This window comes from Trichosurus vulpecula, chromosome 1, assembly GCF_011100635.1.
Source record: "Trichosurus vulpecula isolate mTriVul1 chromosome 1, mTriVul1.pri, whole genome shotgun sequence".
Classification (NCBI taxonomy): Eukaryota; Metazoa; Chordata; class Mammalia; order Diprotodontia; family Phalangeridae; genus Trichosurus; species Trichosurus vulpecula.
In genome coordinates, this window is record NC_050573.1 from 227,764,969 (window position 1) to 227,787,312 (window position 22,344).

The following is a 22,344-nucleotide window of genomic DNA, read 5'->3' on the forward strand; positions in this document are numbered from 1 at the left end:
CTTTTCTAGGAGTTTTGCTATGGAAAAGAGATCAGCTATAGGACTATGGCTTGAGGGAATGCCAGGGTCAAGTGAAGATATTTTGATGATGCATATAATAAGTGGCCAGTGAAGGGGTGAGTAGATAAGATGATACTGAGTTAAAGGATGGGATAGAATGATGGAAGGTACAATCTCCCAGGTGAGAGAGAAAGGGACATGATCAAGAACTTTAACTCAGGGGTTGGACTTGGCAAGTATGCTTACCTTTTCACTAGAAACTGGAGCAAAGGAGATGAAAATAAGTAATGGAGAGGTACATAACGTGTGAATTACAGGAGAAGAGGGAACTTGTGATGGATGGCTTGGTCTGTATATTTTGTATTATTAATTATTACATAACATTATGTAGTTTGGTATACTTCATACTTGTACTCTTCCCCATTTTCTCTTTCCTAACTTAATAGTTTTCTTTTTTTTTCTCTTTTTCCATTTTTTTACTATTTTTTTTTCTCCTCAGGCCCTTTCCATTACTTTTCTCAACAATTTCTCCCTCCTGATATGAGAGAGTTGGGGTCAGAAAGACAGAAAGATGAAAGAGACCTATGTGGGATATGTAGTACCTGAAGTATATTTTACAGTATACATAAGATGTGCGCCTTATTGCTCCTACTACCAGACAGAAATACTTCCAGTCTTGTCTTACCTACAACTCCTTCCTTTGGGGCTCTGAGTTAAACATAAGATCACTGATTTAGTACTGGAAGGAACTTCAGCATTCATCAAGCTCAAGCTCCCCATTTTACAGATGAGTAAACTGAGGCCAGTTTACTTCCAGGGCTCACTTGGCTAATAAGAAGTGCCTGAGGTAGGATTCACTTCAAGTCTAGTTCTGCCCACTTTACAAGGGCACTTTTCAGTGCTTTCTGCTTCCTGAGCTCATTATCTAATTTGTTTTTGTGTGTGCCGAACATAGTAGACTGAAGAAAGTTTGGTGAATTAAATCTACCTTGGGATGCAGCTCAGACTGGCTGACTTGAAGCAATGTCTTGAAGTACATTTAGTCCTCTAATAGACGTATATTAGTAAAGGAAGAGCAGGTTCTACCCTCTACCTTTAACCAGTGGTACATCAGTTCAACAAGCTGATGAACTCCCTTTTTACTGTGAAAACTTGTGTTTGTACATCTCCCAATAACAGTAAAATAAGGCTATGTTGGAATATCTACTTTCTTTAAGGCAAGTTTGAAGAGACAAATGGTCTTTTGTGTCATCTAACATCAGTGTGTAGCTCTTAGGAAGTAAAAATTGCTACCTTTATTCTATGCTATATGGATCACTGGGCCTGAAGGCAGGAAGACGTGAGTACAAATCTGGCCTCAGACACTCACTTAGCTGTGTGACCCTGGGCAAGTCAATTAACCTCTGTCTGTCCCAGCTTCCTCAACTGTAAAATGGGGATAATAATTGTACTTACCTCACAAGGTTATTATGAGGATCAAATGAGATACTTGTAAAGTGCTTAGGGTACTGCCTGGCACATAGTAGGTACTTAATAACTGCTTTCCCCTTCTCCTTTCCATGAATAGGCTAACAAGTTGTAAGCAGCCTGCTGACAAAAAGTAGTAGTTTGTGCCCCATTCAGTCAAACAGTCAAAAAGTATTTATTACACACTTACTATTCACTAAGCACTGGGGATAAAAGGAAATCTGTGTATAAAGTAACTTATACTATCTTCTTCTAACCCAGAAGAGCAATTTTAGTAAATTGTTTGAAAACAGATATGACTTGCCAAGAGACTCTAAGATTTCCTTTTTAGACTCATTTCCCCTCTATCTGCAATGGTTTCCAATCCTTCATATTTTTTTTTCATGGAATGGCAAACATAAGGTTCTGATTTATTTTGTATTATTTCTGAATTTCCATTCAGAGGTGCTGAACTTTTCCAGGCTACAATTGTAAAGGCTGTGAAGGCAAGAATGGAGGAAGAGAAAAAATCAATGGACCAGCTGAAGAGACAGTACGGATGCTTCATTTCTCTCTGATGATGGGGTAGCAAAATCCAGTACATCAAAAGGGAGGTCAGGCTGCCCTCAGATCACTAGAGCTCAAACTCTAAGTATCCTGATTGGATGAACTTTGACACTTGCCATGAAGCTTTCTGTGGAATTAGACATTCCATGATTGATGTCAAGGCATTATTAATCCTGTACTGCTCACAATCTGGTGGTGAAGGGAACTCAAAAGGTGGGATGATCTTAGAATGTTAGAGCTGGAAAAGGGATTAGAGGTCATATACAGGGCGTTCCTAAAGTCTGGACACATAGGCAAAAATGCATATATTCAAGAAATGAAATGAATGAAATTTTCAGCAGCACTTTATTTAATTGGAATATTAACAAATAATATCTTCGATATGATTTCCATCATTTGTGATGCAAAGGTTGTTGCACTTTGCAAGATTCATGTGAACTCGATGCAAAACTCCACATTGCCATCAATTTTAGCACATTCACTCTTTATGCGTTCAGTCAAGTGTGTTGCATCTGTGATTTTCATTGAGTACACCTTCTCCTTTAGCATACCCTAGAAAAAGAAGTCAAGGGGGCTAAGGTCTGTTAATATTCCAAATATTTCAAAATATGCATTTTTGCCTATGTGTCCAGACTTTAGGTACGCCCTGTATTACAATCCTCTTCTCTTTAATGATGAGCATTCTGATGCATAGGAAGGCTAGGTGATTTGTATAAGGTAAGTACATGAGACAAGACAAAAAATGAATTGTCTACCCGATGGGGTTGTGAAATTTTGTTCTGCAAGACCACTGGTTAGTGCTTTTATGGGGTAGACTTTTGTATCAACAATCGGCTAGCAGCTCCTGTGGGGGTGTAAGATGCACCCAGGAGGCTGCCGGCACTCCGGAAAAGCACAGGTTCTTTTTATCTGCTTAAACAAGGAAAGCACAGTGAAGGGGTTGACCAGCTTACTTTAATCCAGCATTCAGTTAGCATACTGACAACATTCATTTAGTTCAGGGAAAAAACGCCAGCATTCAGTTAGCATTCAGTTAGTTCAGGGGAGCAAAGAGACAAGCATCAAGAGACATACCAAATACAGATTCATTCAGCTAGTTCAGGGGAACAAACAGCCAGCACCCTGAAGTTCAGAACATTCATTTAGTTCAGAGGATAACAAACCAGCACCCCAACCTCAAAACCAAAATACAAACAAATTACAAATATCAACAGACAGACCCAATACAATTCATAGTTACCAACATCTGGGCTTGGCCCGAGAGCAAGGGCTGGTCCAGAGTCATGCTTGCCGCTGCTCCCACACCAACCGGAAAAGGAAAGAGAACTCTTCAAGCTGTCCTCTCCCCTATTATAGAGTTTTTGACATCATCAAGCACTGCCTGAATGATCAGGGCTGATTGGTTCTTGAGTTGGTCTCTCCCCCTAGCGTAGACTAGGTTAACACCCAATAAGGCATGGCTCTGGAGTCAACACCTCCCCTCAACCAGCCCCATGACTCATCACACAGGAAGTTCTCTGCTCCCAGGCATGGCCCAGCAATGCTCAATGAGATAAACTGAGTCACTCAAAGAAAACAAAGGCCACTCTGGCTACAACTTTTTAGCAGTGGAATCATTAAGATAGGGTGGCGGGGGATGGGGGGCGATCTCCAGTTGTCTTGATCTATGTCTGGCCACTGGACCCAGACAGCTCTGGAGGAGAAAGTGATGCTGGTGACTTTGCATAGCACTGCTTCACTTAAATCCAATTCACTTGTAAGTCATGGCATCACCTTCCTCATGTCATGGTCCTCTCCGACAAAGATGGACAAATAATAACAACACAAAGATATGGCGATATGATATGAAATCATCTGGATAAAATTCATGTATGACTGACAAAAAGATTCTGCTTCACCAGCTTTTCCATCCAGAGTAGGAAAAAGAATGACATGGATCACCAGTAAAATACTCAAGAATCAACCGAAATAGTCCTTAAATAAGAGCATTCTAAGGACAAGGGCCCTTTTTACTCTGACTTCCTTTCCTAGGGCCCTGGGTTAGAGAACCTGCAGCCTCAAGGCCTCATGTGGCCCTCTAGGTCCTCAAGTGTGGCCATTTGGATTTGGTCAAAGGGCCTCATTTGAGGACCTGAAGGGCCACATGTGGCCTCAAGGCTGCAGATTCCCCACCCTTTCCCCTGCTCCCCTTTTTTTTAACATAGCAGATCATTCCATAAAAATCTACTTTCTTGAGATTGATGGTATGTCATGTGAAAGCACTTGAAAAATGATAAAGTACCGTAATATATAAGCAATAGCAGTAGTATTGTTATTTTTGTTATTATTTTATTGCTGCTGTTATTATTATTATTCTATATTATTATCTTTAAAATTGACTTTCACATGTACTAAATTTGGACCGAATTATTTCAGAATGTGTTTTAACTTCAAAGTAAACAGTGTTGCTATCACTCCCCTCAGTGAGAAAAAAAGGCATATCAAACCTTTTCATTTGTTATTGAGATTCTTGAGACAAATTGCCCATTCGTTTTGGGATTCCAGAGCCTGGATAATGTTTAGGGCTTTTAATTCCGTTATGCCCCAACATTCTCTCTAAGATTATAAATTGATGGAGGTGTGCTGATTTGCTTTGGTAGATGGAGTTCTCACGGGGAGTTCTTCTACCAATGAAAACACAGGTCTGCATTCTTCAACACTCATATTATGTGCTCTGAATAGGAAATAATAATGATCCTATATGTAAAGTACTTTGAAAAATTAGGCTGTCCTACAAATATTAGTTATTATTTGATTCTTCTCCTATTTATGTTTGATGAGTTTCATATCAGATAGATTTCAGACAGAAATTATCCTATACCATATCTCCATTTCATAGATAAAGACACTGAGGCTCTGAAATGTTCAATGATTTGCCCATGGTCGTACTACTTAGTGTCAGGTCTTCCTTCTACTTGATCTGACATTGTGTCCACTATGCCATACAACAGGAATCTGGACATAATTAAGGATAAACTGTTTAATTTGGGACATTCTTAGTATCATTTTATTTTCACTTATTATCACCATGATCATCTTTGAATTCCCACAAGTAGGCAATTAATTTCAAAGGTGGTAGAGGGTTCTTTGTGGCTGCCTTGTCACAAGCGCCATGGTATTGAAAAGCCTGTTGATGATTTTTATTGAATTCAGAAACATCACTATCTAAATCAAAGACATTAGTCTTATGGAAACCTACAGATTATAACATGACTAATATTTCCTTTTATTAGAATGGACCGTATCAAAGCCAGGCAACAGAAATACAAAAAGGGGAAGGAGAGAATGCTGAGTTTGACCCAGGAGTCAGGTGAAGGACAGAGTCTTCAAAGAGTGTCTGAAGAGGATGATGAAAGTATGTCAAACCATTTTCTTGCCATTCAACTGCTTTGAAGTTGAATCACATACAATATTTGGAAATCAGTAGGGTTGTGAAGAAAAGGTTTCTCTCAGTCCTATCATTGATAGTATATTTATTTTAGGGCAAATTTATTGTAAAAATTGGATAAGTCAGGATGCTTTGTAGGTGTTCTCTAAAATGCATTTTAAAGCTTTAATGAAGCACTGATTTTAAGCTGTTCATTACTCCAGCTGGGTCAAAACCAATACATTCTTTTTGGGTCAAGAGTCAGTTTGCTTTGAGAAAGACATATATCATTTTAGCTTCTAGACCTTTGGAGGAGAAAGAATCAATTGTCAGAGAACCAATTGATTTGGAAAGAGAAGTAGTAATGTATTCATTTCTGGAATTTCCTCTAGTTTTTGTAAACTCTCTAAAATAAACAAATCATGTACATGTCTTGTGTATTGACACCTAATGTCAGAATCTAAAACTGTGGATAGCTGGTGTTTCCAGTGTAACTTACCATGTGAAATATATTGTTGTAGCTAACTTGATTATAGTTTTGAAATGTACTTTTGTAGGACTTTTCATTTGGCATGGTTTCCAGTTGGGGAGGGATTGAAGTAAAGAAGCACCATATTTGTTTTCTAGATTACAGTTTCCATCAGTCACTAATAAATTAGTATTTTCCAACCGTATATTATCAGTATCTATTATAAGCAAGTTGTCTGGCTATTAGAATTACTATTTTAGAAGAATTTTAACAAACTGGCATGTCTATCTCTTTAAACCTTATTTGTTTTGTTTTAATACTATGGAATATTCATTGGTATATAACATATGGTGAAACGATGATCCCTTCATTTTATTTGTATCTAAATGTGCTAGCTTAAAAAGGACTAGCTGAAAATACAGAGCATTTTAAAATAAATGTTAGCCAATTCCTTCTGGGATTCAGCTGTGACCCCTGATACTTGAACACTTTTCAGAATATGCAGTTTACTTTTCCTGACCCTTTAATGTGTTCTTAAAGTTTAGCTAGATTTGACAATAATGAAGCTGTTAAATCGTGGTGTTCAAAGCTTGTTTTCTCATTTTGTAAGAATTAATATCTGGACATATTTCATTTTAGGAGAAGCAGACAAACAGAAAGCCAAGGGCAAAAAAAAGCAGTGGTGGCGGCCTTGGGTTGATCATGCTTCCAGTAGGTTTTCTCGATCCTCTTACAATTTCATCGATTTTAACCCTTATATCCTTGACCAGAATTTGGGCATTCCCATGACCTGTTTCTTCCATGCATGGTTTAATCCTTGTGACTTGATAGGGGGCCTGCGTGTAGAAACTTACTATTACAAAGGTTCTTGTGCACTTGTGTACAGGTAACTTGTTAGGTATAGGTATTCTGTGGTCATGTACAATGCCTAGTAGAGGGAGCTAAAGCTAAACTAACCAATCCTTGAACACAATTTGTGGGTTATTAAGAGAAGGAAAATAACTATTATCCAATTCTGAGGTCCAGAAGGCTGACCAAGCTTCACTATTATATATCATTTTATCCATGGCACCTAGATTTGGAAACAAACTTATGTTAGAAATGGTCTCTGATACCAAGCAGATATTTGCAAATATTTTATGACCCTCTTTATGAGATGGTAACAGCTTATGACAATGAATCTCTTCCTCCCTTATAAATTTTAGAGTTTTGATTTTATTTGCATTTGAGGGGGTTTTTTGGATTGTTTTGTTTTAACAAATAGCTAAACGTGAAAGTGGGAGAATGAATACAATGCATATTACTTCTTCCCATTTTCTTCTCCTTCTCAAAAATTCCCCAATGCTAGCACTCTAAATTCCATTCCTGGTGTGTATTATGTCCTCTTAGTAGTCTATTGTTCAGTGATGATGAACTGGAACCAGAAATCAGAAAGTCCTTCTGAAAAGCAGAATTCAAGAGTCACACAGAATGTAAAAACTTCGCCTTTAAAAATATGTTATTAGAAAGAAAATCATCTAATAAATACGTTGTTTTAACTAATGCCATTTACCATCTGGCCATATCAGAATGGAAAAACACAATCATTTCTATCTAGGATTTATTCAATCTATTAATATGATGAGTTTCTCCAAACAACTATATGACTTGGCTATCCTGCCATGCCTGAAATTGACTAGAATGAAAAATTTAGTAAATATGATCCATCAGGGCCTATTTCTAAAGCTGCCCCACTACCCAGAAAGGACCTGGGTACTCAGCTTGTATGAAACCAACAAACCCTGCCAAATTGGACTGGAATTGAATTCCACTGAATAATACTACCAAAATCTGGAGTCCATCAGTTTCTCCTTAAGCATATAAAATTGGCCTTAGCCTTTCTTACCTATGACATAATTTCCTAAAACCAACCAGGTACATTTCCTGATACATTTTCAACAAATTATGCAATATTTCAGGACATAGTGTTGGCTAAGCATTACAAAGCTTTAATTCCAATATTCTTTTAAAAAGCCTAATGTTTTGTTGACAAATTCATTTAGCCCTCTGGATAAAGTAAAGTTGCAATTTCCATGTAGTCCCTTATATTGTACATTCTGTGTGACCGTTTTATTTCTGCACTGATGGATATTCATGTCAATTTCTTGAGGTACACTGTATGTCCATTTCTATCAAGTCACAAGTAAACTGTGCCTATCTTTCTGTTTCTAAAGGGCATATTGCTACTTTAGAGAGACTTATCCTTTTTCAAAAAGATTTCTCTTATCATCCATATTATATTGTTACCTGAGGTAAAGTCTCATGCCATTTTAATGTGGTGCTATTTCTTTATTTCATTTAAAAATGGTATTTTGGAAGGAATTGGATAAGGTCTTTGTTAAGCGTCATACTAGTTGTTAGTACATTCAAGATTTTCCAGTACAAAGGTTATTATTGACTTTGGGTTTTCTGATTCATTTTACCCTCATTATATCATGTTCTTGGACACTGGTCTTAAACCAAATGTGCATCGTTACAATACCTTATGGTGCAATAATGCAGAAATTTGTGTGATTCATAGTTTGGAACCTGATGCTAACTGTAATTTTAAAAGCTCCTTGCCAAGTGTTTTTCCTCTCGGTGTCTGCCAAAATACATCAGTAGCATCCTTCTGAGAAAAAGACAAAAAATTAGCATATGATAGGTAGTGGGACTGTACTATTTGGAAGGTACATTATTGAGGTCCACTGTTGTGATGTATTTGGTTACTGGACTTGTCAGTGCAATTTTATGGGTGGTCAATATGAGTGCTTCTGAAATAGCAATGTATAAACCTATTGAAGTTAATAACAACCAGGAGAATACTATTGCCATACTAACAACATGATTAGGAATCATTGAATATCTTAATCTAGGCCTTTAGGTTACTCAAATGTTCCCAGTTCCATATCTGTGTGTACACATAAGGTTGCATTATTGCTGTTCAATCATACCTTCCCTTTCAGTATTTCATATCTCCATATCATTTATGTCCTTCCTAAAGACAGTCAAGCCTGTCTGGCATTGTTCAATACTTGTATTCTTAGAGTTTATAAGTGTCAGGGTTGTGGAGATGTGAATAGTAGGGCTGTAAAGGGATGCATGAAAGGACCCATTGAAGTAATCTTGTCACCCCGTAGTCATGACAGTAGCACCCCACACACTTAAGGGAAAGAAGTATCTGAAATACTCAGTAGAAATCTCACATATTAATGGAATTTTATGCATAAACGGGACCTCAGAAATCATCTAATGCAACTCCTTCATTTTATATATTATGAAATATATATGTATATGCATACACATATACATATTTATAACGATATGTTTGTTCTTAAAGGCAAATGTCACCAAAAATGACTTTTTCCATTTTAATTTGTTTTCTAGACTAGTGACAATTTTAGCAGACCATATAAGATTCTGTTTTCGATTTTGGAGTGGTGGTAGACGTTTGTGATAATGCTACATGCAATTCATAAAATCACTGAAATTGATAATTATCTCTGAAAGAATGTTCCCCTATTGAGTATAATGCAAATAATTTTCTAATAAAATATATCAAAACTCCACATTCATTTGTCCAACAGAGTACAGAAAACATTTTAGGAGGTATGATTGAATAAAATTTAAGCTGTTGTTGATTTTAGAGCCTATAATGAGGGTAAAATGTTGACTCATATATTACTCTGAATTTTTCCCAACCAAACATGTGACATACACCCTATGTAACTCTTCTTGCTAATCTCTAAGTTTACATGAAGGCATAATTTTAATGGTCTTCCCCACTGTCAAATGTAATGCTGTGACTTTGGTTTGTTCTCGCTTATTATTGTCTTCTGTTTGGTTTTGTTTATTTCCCCTTTTCAGGCCTGGGCCTATTGCCCTGGGCCTGTTACCTTACTCAAAACTAAAATAAATTCTTCTGTTCAAGGATATAAGGCCCAGTTCATTCACTCTGCATCTTCATGAATGGAGGCTTCAGATTCTATCTGAAACCATGGGCAAAATTACTTTTATTTATGACTGTTTAGTGATATTCCAGCAATTCATTTCAAACAAGCCAAGGTTTTCCATTACCTCATCCTTTTAAGTCCAAAAGATGAATAAACGAATGACATCACATTGTATAACATAAAAGATGGCCCAGCACTTGAAAGCCTGAATAAAAACCAAAAATCATAGTATATTTTGTGGAAAATGATGGTACAGTTTATGTAACATCAGAAATTTCTATGCTGGGCATCTTCTCTCTGATAAAGCAAAGCTATAATATATTCATCTTAAGTGGATAAAGATTAAATGGATCAAATTCCTCTAAAATGTTTGGATAGACCTTGCAACTTTCTCTGCTACAAACTCCCAACACAGACTGTGTTTACATGCAAGAGTAAAGAATGGACTATAGCAGAGCAAATGTACTCCTTGCTCTTTTTGCTATAGGCCATAATGATCAATATGGATCTCTGCATGACAAAATATAGTTCTCAGATTTCCATAAAGGATATCAGTAGTGAGTCATGCAGATCCCATTTGTCATGCCACAGTCTCTTCTACTAGCTGCATGTAGAAACAGGCATTGTGTTTAGTTTTCTCCTTACCTGCCCATTTCCTCCTCATGGCAATGTGGGTTAAAAAACAACCAAACAACCAATCTGTAATCCTCAATTGTTGCCATACTTGTCATGTCCAATGTGTTCCATGTGCAGAAACCAGGTCTACACAGCAAAAGGTGAAGTGGAAGGTTTCTAATGCCTAGTTTTAGCTCTGAATTATCTGCATTGGCTATTAGGCAGCCAATATCCGTGAGATAATTGCAAATCCTCCACTTCACTTTGGCCTTGTCTATACGACCAAAATAACAAAATCGGGCCACCATCGATGAGTTATTTTGATCATCGTGATGATCGAATTGGATTGCTGCACAGTTGATCTGATTGATTGGTACAGTCTGTGAAGAAGGTTGAAAATACCAGATTGACTTTGCTTTGGCCAATTCGGTTAAGTGGTATAGACATGGCCTTTGTGCTTTAACTTAGTCATAGTGGCACTAAGTGACATTAGCCTGACAGTGAGTTCTGTTCACTTCATTTTTCTTCCTCTACCCTAATGATCCTTTGTTGACTGTATGCTGGTATATCTTTGTGTGTCATTCAGAAAAGAGCCTCTAATATTCCTTATATTTTTCAAGAAATAAGTAAATATTTTGTTTTGCTTAGTGGTCAGGAGTGGAGATTATTATTTATTTGAGACCGATAGTGAAGAGGAAGAAGAAGAGGAAGAAAAAAAAGATGAAGAACCACCAAGAAAGTCAGCATTCCAGGTAAATGTGGGCTAGGGTAAATAACTAAATGGTTTGTAAGTTGAAAGAACTGTTCTGATTGACTGAGCTTGATTGTAGGTCTAAGCTTTTCCAGTCATGACTATGTTTATTATAGCCCCCATAAGTATGTGTTCTGTGTCTGGAATTGGTATTACAAATGAAAGTTTTTGTCAGCTTATTGGTAATTCTACTTGCTTTTAGTTTTGTTACAATCACTTACATGCAGGAATATTTTAGGGGCCCTGTCTTAATTCGCTTGCTTGAAAAGATTTTCGGGGGTTGTTCCAAGATATTTCTGTGACTGAACTTCAGTTTTACTTGTTGAAAAAAGCACATAGGGCCAAGATAGTGGAATGAGGAAGGAACCCTCTGAAGCTGTCCCAAATTCCCTTCCAAATAACTAGAAAACCACCTCAGAATTGATCTAGAAGCAGGGAAGCAGCTTACCAGCCCTGAAGGAAAAACTCTGTCTGTAGCAACAATTCAGCTAGCAGCTGTTGTGAGGGTGGAAGACCAACACAAGCCCAACAACAAGAACACTGCCAGCACAGGTTCTTTTGATTACTTTAATCACACATACAAATATAACTCACTTAGTTCAGGAGGAAAAGCCAGTAACCTCAACTTCAGAGCAAATACAAACAAATTACAAACATACACAATATAAACAGACCAAATCACAATTCATAGTTACCAAAAAGCATCAACAACTGAGTTCACAAGACAGGAGGCTCTTAGAGCGGCTGTCCAGAGTCCCACACCACTCTTCCAATGGCTGAGAGCCCCAAGGGAGAACACCAACTTCTGGGTTTATATATTTTGTTCAGGGTCAAAGACGAGTCACACATGCGACTCACCCACATCACCTAAAAGTGTCACAAACATGCATCTTAAACCTGCATGGTCTAGGCTTTCCCTTGAGGCAAGGAGATCATCAAAAACTCCTGATTTAACTAAAGAAACAAAGGCTGGACTCATCAAGGGCACTTGATTAAATAAGTGCTAAAAGAGAACACAGTAAAAAGGTCCCACTTTAATTAATATTTCACTGTCTTACCGGTATTTGGAGAGGAGCAAGGTCCTAGAGCAGCAACAAGAGCCAGCTCACAGCAGGGGGCCTGCAACAAGGCTCCAAGCCTAGGGCAATGCAATGGTGAGGACCTGCCCTCCTGCAAGCCAGCAGCCCCTTAGGCAAGTAAGCAGTCTATGCAGCACAGCAAGGCCTCACCCCCCCAGTACCAGCAAGACCTTGACCCCATTGTTGACCAATAGTGAAGCCCCACCCATCAGAGAGACCCTGTTTCCATAGCAGCCCAGCAGCAGGGCCCCACCCCTGGGGCAGACCAGCAACAAGATCACTCCTCCAGGGCCAGACACCAGAAAGACTCTGTTACCATAGCAACTCACCAATGAGGCCCCACCCCTGGAGCAGGCCCACAGCTTAACCCCACGCCCGGGAGAGGCCAACAAAGAGGCCCTGTGCCCCTGTACAAGCCAGAAGGGAAGTCTACCCTTCAGAGAAATCAAGCAACTAAGCCTTGTAGCCAAGTGAATGCCAACAGTAAGATCTAGAGCCCCAGCACAAAAATCCTGGGCCAGTGCCAGACCAGAGCTCAACTTTCACATAAAAACACCAAGTCACAAAAAAGGCAGAAATAAATGGGGAAAAAAAAAAAAAAGCTTGACTGTAAAAATACATGGTAACAGGAAGGATCAAAGCATAAACTTAGAAGAGGACAGTAGTGTTAAAATGGCTACATGTAAAGCCTCAAAGAAAAATATAATTTGGTTTCCAGCCCTAAAAGAATTCCTAGAAAAGGTTAAAAAATATTTTTAAAAGCAAATTAGAAAAGTAGAAGAAAAATTGGGAAAAGAAATGAGAGTAATGCAAGAGAATCATGAAAAGAGAGTCAATAGGGTGGGAAAAGATACACAAAAAATTACCAAGGAAAACAACTTCCCAAAAAATAGTATTGGCCAAATGGAAAAAGAAGTACAAAAGCTCACTGAAGAAAATAATTCCTAAAAAATTCGAATTGAACAAGTGGAAACTAATGGCTCTATGAGACATCAAGATACAATAAAACAAAATCATAAAAGTAAAATGTAGAAGAAAATGTGAAATTTCTCATTGGAAAAACAAGTGAGATTAAAAAAAAAACAGGAGAGATAACATATGAATTACTGGACTACCTGAAAGCTATGATCAAAAAAGAAAAATAAAAGCCTTGATATCTTTCAAGAAATTTCAAAGAAAATTGTCCTGATATATTAGAACTAGAGGGCAAAATAAAAATTGAAAGAATCCACTGATTACTGCCTGAAAGAGATCCTAAAATGAAAACTCCAAGGAACATCATAACCAAATTCCAGAGCTCACAGATTAAGGAGAAAGTATTGCAAGCAGCCAAAAAGAATCAATTCAAATATTAAGGAACTATACTCAAGATTGCACTGGATTTGACAGCTTCTACCTTAATAAATTGGAGGGCTTGGAATATGATATGCCAGAAGGCAAAGGAGCTAGGATTACAACTAAGAATCACTTACCCAGAAAAATTGAATATAATCTTTCAGGGGAGAAAATTGATATTTAACAAAATAGAAGACTTTCAAGCATTTCTAATTAAGAAGAGCTGAATAAAAATTTTGACCTCCAAATACAAGACTAAAGGGAAACATAAGAAGGTAAAAAAATTAAAAAATAAAGAGAAAACATAAGAAATTCAGTAAGGTTAAACTGTTTATATTTCTATAAGGTAAGATAATAATTGTAACTCTTAACAACTTTATTATTATAAGAGCAATTAGAAGGAATATATGTAGACAGAGGGTACAGATATAAGGTATCTTTGATGAGATGATACCCCAAAAACAAAATAAAGAGTAAGAAAGGAAATCTCACTGGAAGAAGGAGGGGGAAAATTGAATGGGGTAAATTATCCCACATAAAAGAGGCAGAAAGAATTATTATAATGGAGGGGGAGCTGGGAGGGAGAAGGCAGGCAAAGCTTAACCCTTACTCTCATCAAAATTTACTCAAAGAAGATATAACATACATATTCAGTTGGTTATAGAAATCTCTCTTACCCTATAAGGAAGTAAAAAGGGATGAGGAGGGGGGGGAAGACAGACTAATTAAAAGGAAGATTATATTGGGAAAGGTGATGATCATAAATAAAACACTTGAGAGGAGGGAAAGGAAAGGGTGAGGTTTAAGAGAGAAAGAAGGATAAACAAGCAAAAAAAATAGTATGGAGGGAAATATACAGTTAGTTATCATAACTATAAATGTAAATGGGATTAACTCACCCATAAAACTGAAGCAAAAAATAAAATGGATTAAAATCCAGAATCCTACAATATATTGTATACAAGAAACACATTTGAAGCAGAGAGATACAGGGTAAAAGTAAGGAGATGGAGCAGAATCTACTATGCTTCAGCTGAAGCAAAGAAAACAGCTGTAGTGATCATGATAGCAGACAAAGCAAAAGCAAAAATAGATCTACTTAAAAGAGATAAAGAAAGAAACTATATCTTGCTAAAAAGTACCACAGTGTTATAAGAATTTGGCTAGCAGCTGCTGTGGAGGTGAAAGACCAACACAAGCCCAACAACAAGAAAGCTGCCAATACAGGTTCTTTGATCTGCTTTACTAAGGAAAGTAACGTTAAGGGGTTAGCAATCTTACTTTAATCCAACATATACCTATATCATTCACTTAGTTCAGGGGGAAAAGCCAGCACCCTGAACTTCTGAGCAAAACAAACAAATTATAAGCATACATTACAAACAGACCAAATACAATACATAGTTACCAAGAAATCATCAATATCTGGGTGAGCCCAGAGGCTCTTAGAGTGGCTGCCCAGAGTCCCGCGCCACTCCACTCCTCCAGGAATGAGACCCTCAAGCAATTAGCTCTGTTCTCTCTTTTTATACAGTCTTTGGACATCATCAAATGTCATCTGAACCACCAGAACTTAGGCACCTACTATTACCTCTGGTTTAAGCAATTCCCCTTAGGACCCTGAGGGCTTCATGCCCACAAAGGCTTAGCACCTAGTAATTAGGGGTTTGGGACTGGAGCTTTGCACCTAGTAGTAAAAGGGTGTGGGCTTTGGGTTTAGCACCTAGTAATACTCAATCAAAGAGACTTAATTTATCTTTCTAAAACAGTAAGAAAGTCCCACCTTAGTTACCAATGCACATAGACAATGCATCAATGCAATTTATGCACCAAATGGTATAGGATCTAAATTTTTGAAGAAGTTGAATGAGTTACAAGAGGAAATAGATAATAAAACACAACTAGAGGGGGACCTCAACTTTCCCCTTTCAGAGCTAGATAAATCTAACCAAAAAATTAACAAGGAAGTTAAGGAGGTGAATAAAATTCTGGAAAAATTAGATATAATAGATCTCTGGAGAAAACTGAATAGGAATAGAAAGTATTATACCTTTTTCTCAGCTGTACATGGCACTTACACAAAAATTGATCATGTATTAGGGACATTTAAAATCTCACAATCAAATGTAGAAAAGCAGAAATAGTAAATGCATCCTTTTCAGATCATAATACAATAAAAATTATATTCAACAATGTGCAATGGAAAGAAAGATTACAAATTAATTGGAAATTAAATAATCTAATCCTAAAAAGATTAAAAATTAATTGGAAATTAAATAATCTAATCCTAAAAAAATTTAATCCAAGTGGATCATAGAAACCATCAATAATTTCATTACAGAAAATGACAACAACAAGAAGAAAGAAAATGACAATAGTGAGACAACACACCAAGATTTATGAGATGCAGCCAAAACAGTACTTAATGGAAGATTTATATCTCTAATTGTTTACATCAATGAAACAGGCAAAAAGCAAATCAACGAATTGGCATGCAATTTTAAAAAAAACTAGAAAAAGAACAAATTAAAAATCCTCAACTAAACACCAAATTGGAAATCTTGAAAATCAAAGTGGAGAGTAGTAAAATTAAAAGAAATCCATTGAACTAATAAATGAAACTAGAAGCTGGATTTATGAAAAAAAACAATAAAATAGATAAACCATTGGTTAATTTGATTTAAAAAAGGAAAAAAAGAAAACCAAATTACTAGTATCAAGAAATGAAAGGGGTGAATTCACCACCAATGAAGAGGAAATTAAGCCAATTGTTGGGAGCTATTTGCCAAATTATTTGCCAATAAATTTGTCAATCTAAATGCAATGGATGAATATCTACAAAAATAGAAATTACCCACATTAACAGAAAAAATGAAATACTTAAAATAACTCAATCTTAGAAAGAGAAATTAAATAAGCCATCAATGAATTTCCTAAGAAAAAAATCCCCAGAACAAGATCGATTCACAAGTGAATTCTACCAAACATTTAAAGATCAATCCCAATACTATATAAACTATTTGGGAAAATAGGCTAAGAAGGAGTTCTACCAAATCCTTTACAATACAGATATGGTGCTGATACCCAAACCAAAAAGAGCCAAAAGAGAGAAAGAAAATTATAGACCAATTTCCCTAATAAGTATTGATGCAAACATTTTAAATAAAATACTAACAAGGAGATTACAACAATATATCACAAGGATAACATACCATGACCAAGTGAGATTTATACCAGGAACACAGGACTGGTTCAATAATAGGAAAACTATCAGTATAATTGATCATATCAATAATAAAACCTGTAGAAATCATATGATTATCTCAATAGATACAGAAAATGTCTTTGACAAAATATAGCACTTATTCCTATTAAAAACACTAGAGAACATAGGAATAAATGGAACTTACCTTAAAATGATAAGTAATATTTATCTAAAACCATCAGCAAGCATTATCTGTAATGGATTTAAGCTAGAAGTCTTCCTAGTACAATCAGGGGTTAAGCAAGGATGTCCATTATCAACTGTATCATTTAATATTGTACTAGAAATTTTAGCTATAGCAATAAGAGAGAAAAAAGAAATTAAAGAGATTAGAATAGGCAATGAGGAAACAAAATTATTGTTCTTTGAATATCGTATGATATTTTACTTGGAAAATCCTAGAGACAACAAAAAACTACTTGAAATTATTAACAACTTTAGCAAAGTGGCAGGATACAAAATAAACCCAAGTAAATCATCAGCATATCTATAGTTTACCAGCAAAGTCCAGCAGCAAGAGATAGAAAGACAAATTCCATTTAAAATAACTGTAAACAATATAAAATACTTAGGAAGCTACCTTCCAAGCCAAACCCAGGAACTATATGAATACAACTACAAAACACTTTTCACACAAATAAAGTCAGATCTGAACCATTTGAAAAATATTAATTGGGTAGGCCAAGCCAATAAAATAAAAAATGCCAGTTCTACCTAAATCAATCTATTTATTCAGTGCCATACTGTAACAACAATGCTACTTGCCAACACTATGGCTGTGTAAAACCAATAAACCCAGCACACAGGAGGGCTGCTAGCATAGGTTCTTTGATCTGCCTTTCTAAGGAAAGCAACTTTAAGGGGTTTACAATCTCACTTTAATTAAGCATCCATATATCATTCACTTAGTACAGGGGAAAAAGTCAGGACCCTGAACTTCAGAGAAAACACAAACAGAAATTACAAGCAGAAATTATATAAACAGCAAAACAATACAAACCAACAGACAGGCTTCTATCTGTCTGTCCAAGACATTGCATACATAGTTACCAGGGAGAGAAGCACCAACATCTGGTTTTTCTGAAGACTCCCAATTCAATCAAAGACTCTTGATTGAAACAAAGGCAAGACTTAATGGTACTTGATTGCCTTAATGCTGATAAGCACTACAAAACAAAAGACAACAAAAAGTCCCACTTTACTTGCCATTATATATACACCAATCAAACTATCAAAAATTAATTTATAGAACTAGACAAAATAATAACAAAACTCATCTGTAAGAACAAAAGCTTGAGGATATCAAGGCAATCAATGAAAAGAATGTGAAAGAAAGTGGTCTAGCCATACCAGATCTCAAATTATATTATAAAGTGGAAATTATCAAAGAAAATTGGTACTACCTAAGAAAAGAGTGCTGGATCAGTGGAATAGATTAGGTACAAATTACATTATAGTAAATGATGACAGTAATCTAGTAAATGATAAATCCAAAGAGCCAAGCTTTTAGAACAAAAACTCATTATTTAACAAAAACTGCTGGGAAAACTGGAAAACAGTGTAGCAGAGGCTAGTTATAGACCACATCTCACACCGTATACCAAGATAAGGTCAAAATGGGTACATCATTTACACACAAAGGGTGATACCATAAGCAAATTAAGAGAGCATGGAATAAATTAAGGTAGCATGGAATAGTTTATCTGTCAGATTTATGTATAAGGGAATAATTTAGGACTGCAGAAGACATAGAAAGTATTACAAAATATAAAATAGATAATTTTGATTATATAAAGTTAAAAAGGTTTTACACAAACAAAACTAATGCAATTGAAATTATAAGGAAAGCAGAAAACTGGGGGAAAAATTTGTAACAAATCCCTGATAAAGGCCTTATTTCTCAAATATGTAGAGAACTGAGTCAAATTCATAAAAATACAAGTTGTTCCCCAATTGATAAATGGTCAAAGATTATGAGTTTTCAGATAAAGAAATCAAAGTTATTTTTAGTTATATAAAAATGTTAAATTAGTATCGGTCAGAGAAATGTAAATTAAAACAACTCTGAGGTACCACCTTACATTTATCAGAGTGACTAGTATTACATAAAGGAAAATGTTAGATGTTGGAGAGGATGTGGGAAAACTGGGACACTAATGGAATCTTGATTGAGTTGTGAACTGATCCAATAATTCTGAAGAGCAATTTGGAACTATGTCCAAAGGGCTATAAAAATGTGCATACCCTTTGACCCAGCAAGACCCCTGCTAGGTCTATATCCCAGAGACATCCAAAAAAGTGAAAAGGACCTATTTGTACAAAAATATTTATAACAGCTCTTTTTGTGGTGGTTAAGAATTGGAAATCAAAGGGATGCCCAGCAGCTGGAGAATGGTTCAACAAACTGTGATATGTGATTGTAATGGAATATTATTGTGTTATGAGCAATGACAAATGAGATGATGTCAGAAAAAACTGGAAAGGCTTCCCTGAACTGATGCATAGTGAAGTGAACAGAACCAGGAAAACATTGTACTGTAGCTGAGATATTGTTTGATGAAGAACTATGAATGATTTAGCTATTCTCAGCACTACAATGATCCAAGACAATCCCAAGGGACCAATGATGAAGCATATTATCTGCCTCCAGAGAAAGAACTGATATTGATTGAATATAGACTGAAGCATCCTATTTTTACTTTCTTTCTTTTTTCTTTTATTCAAGTCTTCTTATGTAAAATGACTAATACAGAAACGTTTTACATAATTGCACATGTATAACCTATATCTGATTGCTTACTGTCTCAGGGACAAGGGAGAGGAAGGAAGGAGGAAAGGAGGGAAAGAATTTGGAACTCAAAATTTTAAATAAAAATGTTAAAAAAAAGCACATAAGACAACATCTATTCTTTGGAATTGCCTTAGACAGCTTGAATGAGGCCCTTCTATGACACTGAAAGAGCTAATCATGATGACCCACAAGTCCATAATCATGTGGTTGTCAAGCAAAGTCTCATGTCAAAATCATTTTATCATTTTCAAATAGAGCTCATTTATACATTTATTTTCAGTGATGTATGAACTGACACTTCATATCACCAATGAATATAATTAACAGTAACTTTATTATTCTGCTATGCTGCATTTCCTTTTTAAAGCTGCAATACTGAGGAGCTCTGTCTTCTCTCTATAAGCCGGCCAGATAATAGAGTGGACATTTAAGCACTCTAGTATTGATGAGACTTCATATGTATAATCATAAGAATGTAATACAGTTTTACTTTATAAATTAGCAACACATTTTTTCATGTCACTTGTAATGATAACATTTGTCATTTTACTAGATATGTAGAATATCCTACAATGGGTCAGAAAATGTGATTGGAGAAGTAAGGGCAGTTTAAATCTGCTGACTACATCTTTCTAGTCACTTAAGTTCTTGTCTACCTATCTTCATAAGAAAGAAAAGCAAAGAGCTGAGTTCTAAATAGTCATATGTATGCCTCTTCATGCTTTCTGTATCTTAAAGAGATGCTACATTGTCTCTTTTTGTGTGTGCATGGATAGCTGTTGCGCTAAAGACTAATGACCCATTTTTGTTTATTTTTATTCTAACATGATTTCTAACCATTACATCTCATTTAGCTATGGAAAGAAATGGATTGCCTTGACTATTTTTCATAGATTATATGCATGACATCAAGCATATTTTTTTTATTCCTAACTTATAAATTGAGTACATCTCTGCTAGAACGGTTCTTAACTTTAGCGGTTGTCACTTTTCCCAAAAGTCAACCTAACAATAGAGATAAATTCATACTGAAGTTTTATATTAAAGTACTGGTTTTGTTTTTTTTCTACTAATTATTTTCACTTTGTCCTTCTTTGTAGAGAGCTATTGGGAAGTTTGCATCAGCCATTTTAGCCTTGCCAAAGTCTGTCATTAAACTTCCCAAAACTATTCTTCAGTACTTAATCAGAGCTGCAAAGGTATTTTGATGTTTCACTGACATGTAGTAATACCCTCCTCTTTTTAAGAATTTAGTCAAACATATTCCATTGGCCTGAATCTGCATTTTCCCTTCTCTATAGGTAATGAACTAATAATATTGAAAATTACTTATTGCACTAACATTCCAAAATGAGTTCTCTCAAGTGATATATCTATCATGCATTTTTCTTGTTTTCATGTCAAAACCGGAGACCACCAAGAAATAGAAAGAGAAAATGCAGATATCCATATTTTTCTAGCCTTTTAATAATACTGCATAAGCCACATCTGGCTTGTAGAAGGGTCACATCTGGCTGCATGTGTCAGTTACGAGGCATAGAAAGTATGGTCATCTTTCTCAGAAGCTGGTAAAACTCTGGAGTGTGCTACTAAAGTACAAATTTTTTCCAGACCTTATTTTCTGGCTCGCTAACTTTTTGTTCTCAGTATTCATGAGTCAGACTTCATTTTCCCTTTACTTGCCTTGAATTCATCACATCTTCTCTAAAGGACCAGAGGCTCAGTATAGTACTTCCAAGTCCCCATGACCCATAAATTCAGTGAGACCTTTTTAAAGTGAGCATCAAATATATAATTGATTGATACATCCTAAGCACCAAATGTTAACAAGATCACCTGTGTGGCCCCTTAGTAAACACTCATTCATATTTTGTTACTTAACAACTCCCTTTGAGTGCATGGTCTGATATAAGGCTTGTTTCCCCGTCTCTATAATAGATTATATAATTTCTAGGATTGAGATCTGATCTGAATGTAATAATCTCTATTACAGTTATGATTTTGTGGTTTTAATATTCAAAGTAGTTACTTCAATAGAATTTTTTTTCATTTTTCCCTCACCTTAATTTATAAATCCCTTATCTTATACTGATACTTAAGATTTTATCAATAAATTAAACAGGTTGTAATCAACAAATCAATAGGTATTAAGTACCTACTATGTGACAAACACTGTGCCAGGTGTTGATGATACAAATACATTGAATAAAACAATCCTTACTCACAAACAGTATGAATTCTAATAAATCTTTCCTCACTTCATCGCATATCTTAGTTTCTTCTTACCCAATTCAAGCAGGTACTGAATCTCAACCCAAAGCCCCCATTTTACTTAAATTGAAGGCTCCAGGTTGTACACATGGCAATTAGGTGTCCTACTTTACTAATTCCGTAAGTCTGAAGTGATATGGACTACTTTACTTAAATCGAGAGAAACTTAAAACTATTATCCACATTTTCTTATTTATACCTTGCCCTTTAAACACCAGTTCACTCGTCATTAAAAAGGACAGTTTTAGAACAGAATATTTTCTTGCCTCCTAGGTTTTACATTTGTAATGAAAGCAAATATTACATTCATTCTCTGTCCCTAAGATTCACATTTCTACCACTGAGAAAAAAAGGAAACATTCTCCCTACTAAAACAGT

General features: G+C 35.9%; 1 protein-coding gene across 2 annotated transcripts in view; it reads left to right on the plus strand.

Moving 5' to 3' along the window:
* Positions 1-22,344, plus strand: part of PIEZO2 (piezo type mechanosensitive ion channel component 2) — a 539,671-nt gene that overhangs the window by 449,729 nt on the left and 67,598 nt on the right. The window contains exons 31-35 of one of the 2 annotated variants that reach the window (XM_036741022.1): positions 1,910-1,999; positions 5,286-5,407; positions 6,528-6,599; positions 11,123-11,226; positions 20,796-20,894. In XM_036741022.1, the coding sequence (XP_036596917.1) occupies positions 1,910-1,999; positions 5,286-5,407; positions 6,528-6,599; positions 11,123-11,226; positions 20,796-20,894 (487 nt within the window). The remainder of the gene's footprint in view (positions 1-1,909; positions 2,000-5,285; positions 5,408-6,527; positions 6,600-11,122; positions 11,227-20,795; positions 20,895-22,344) is intronic. The other variant, XM_036741023.1, reaches the window with a different exon arrangement.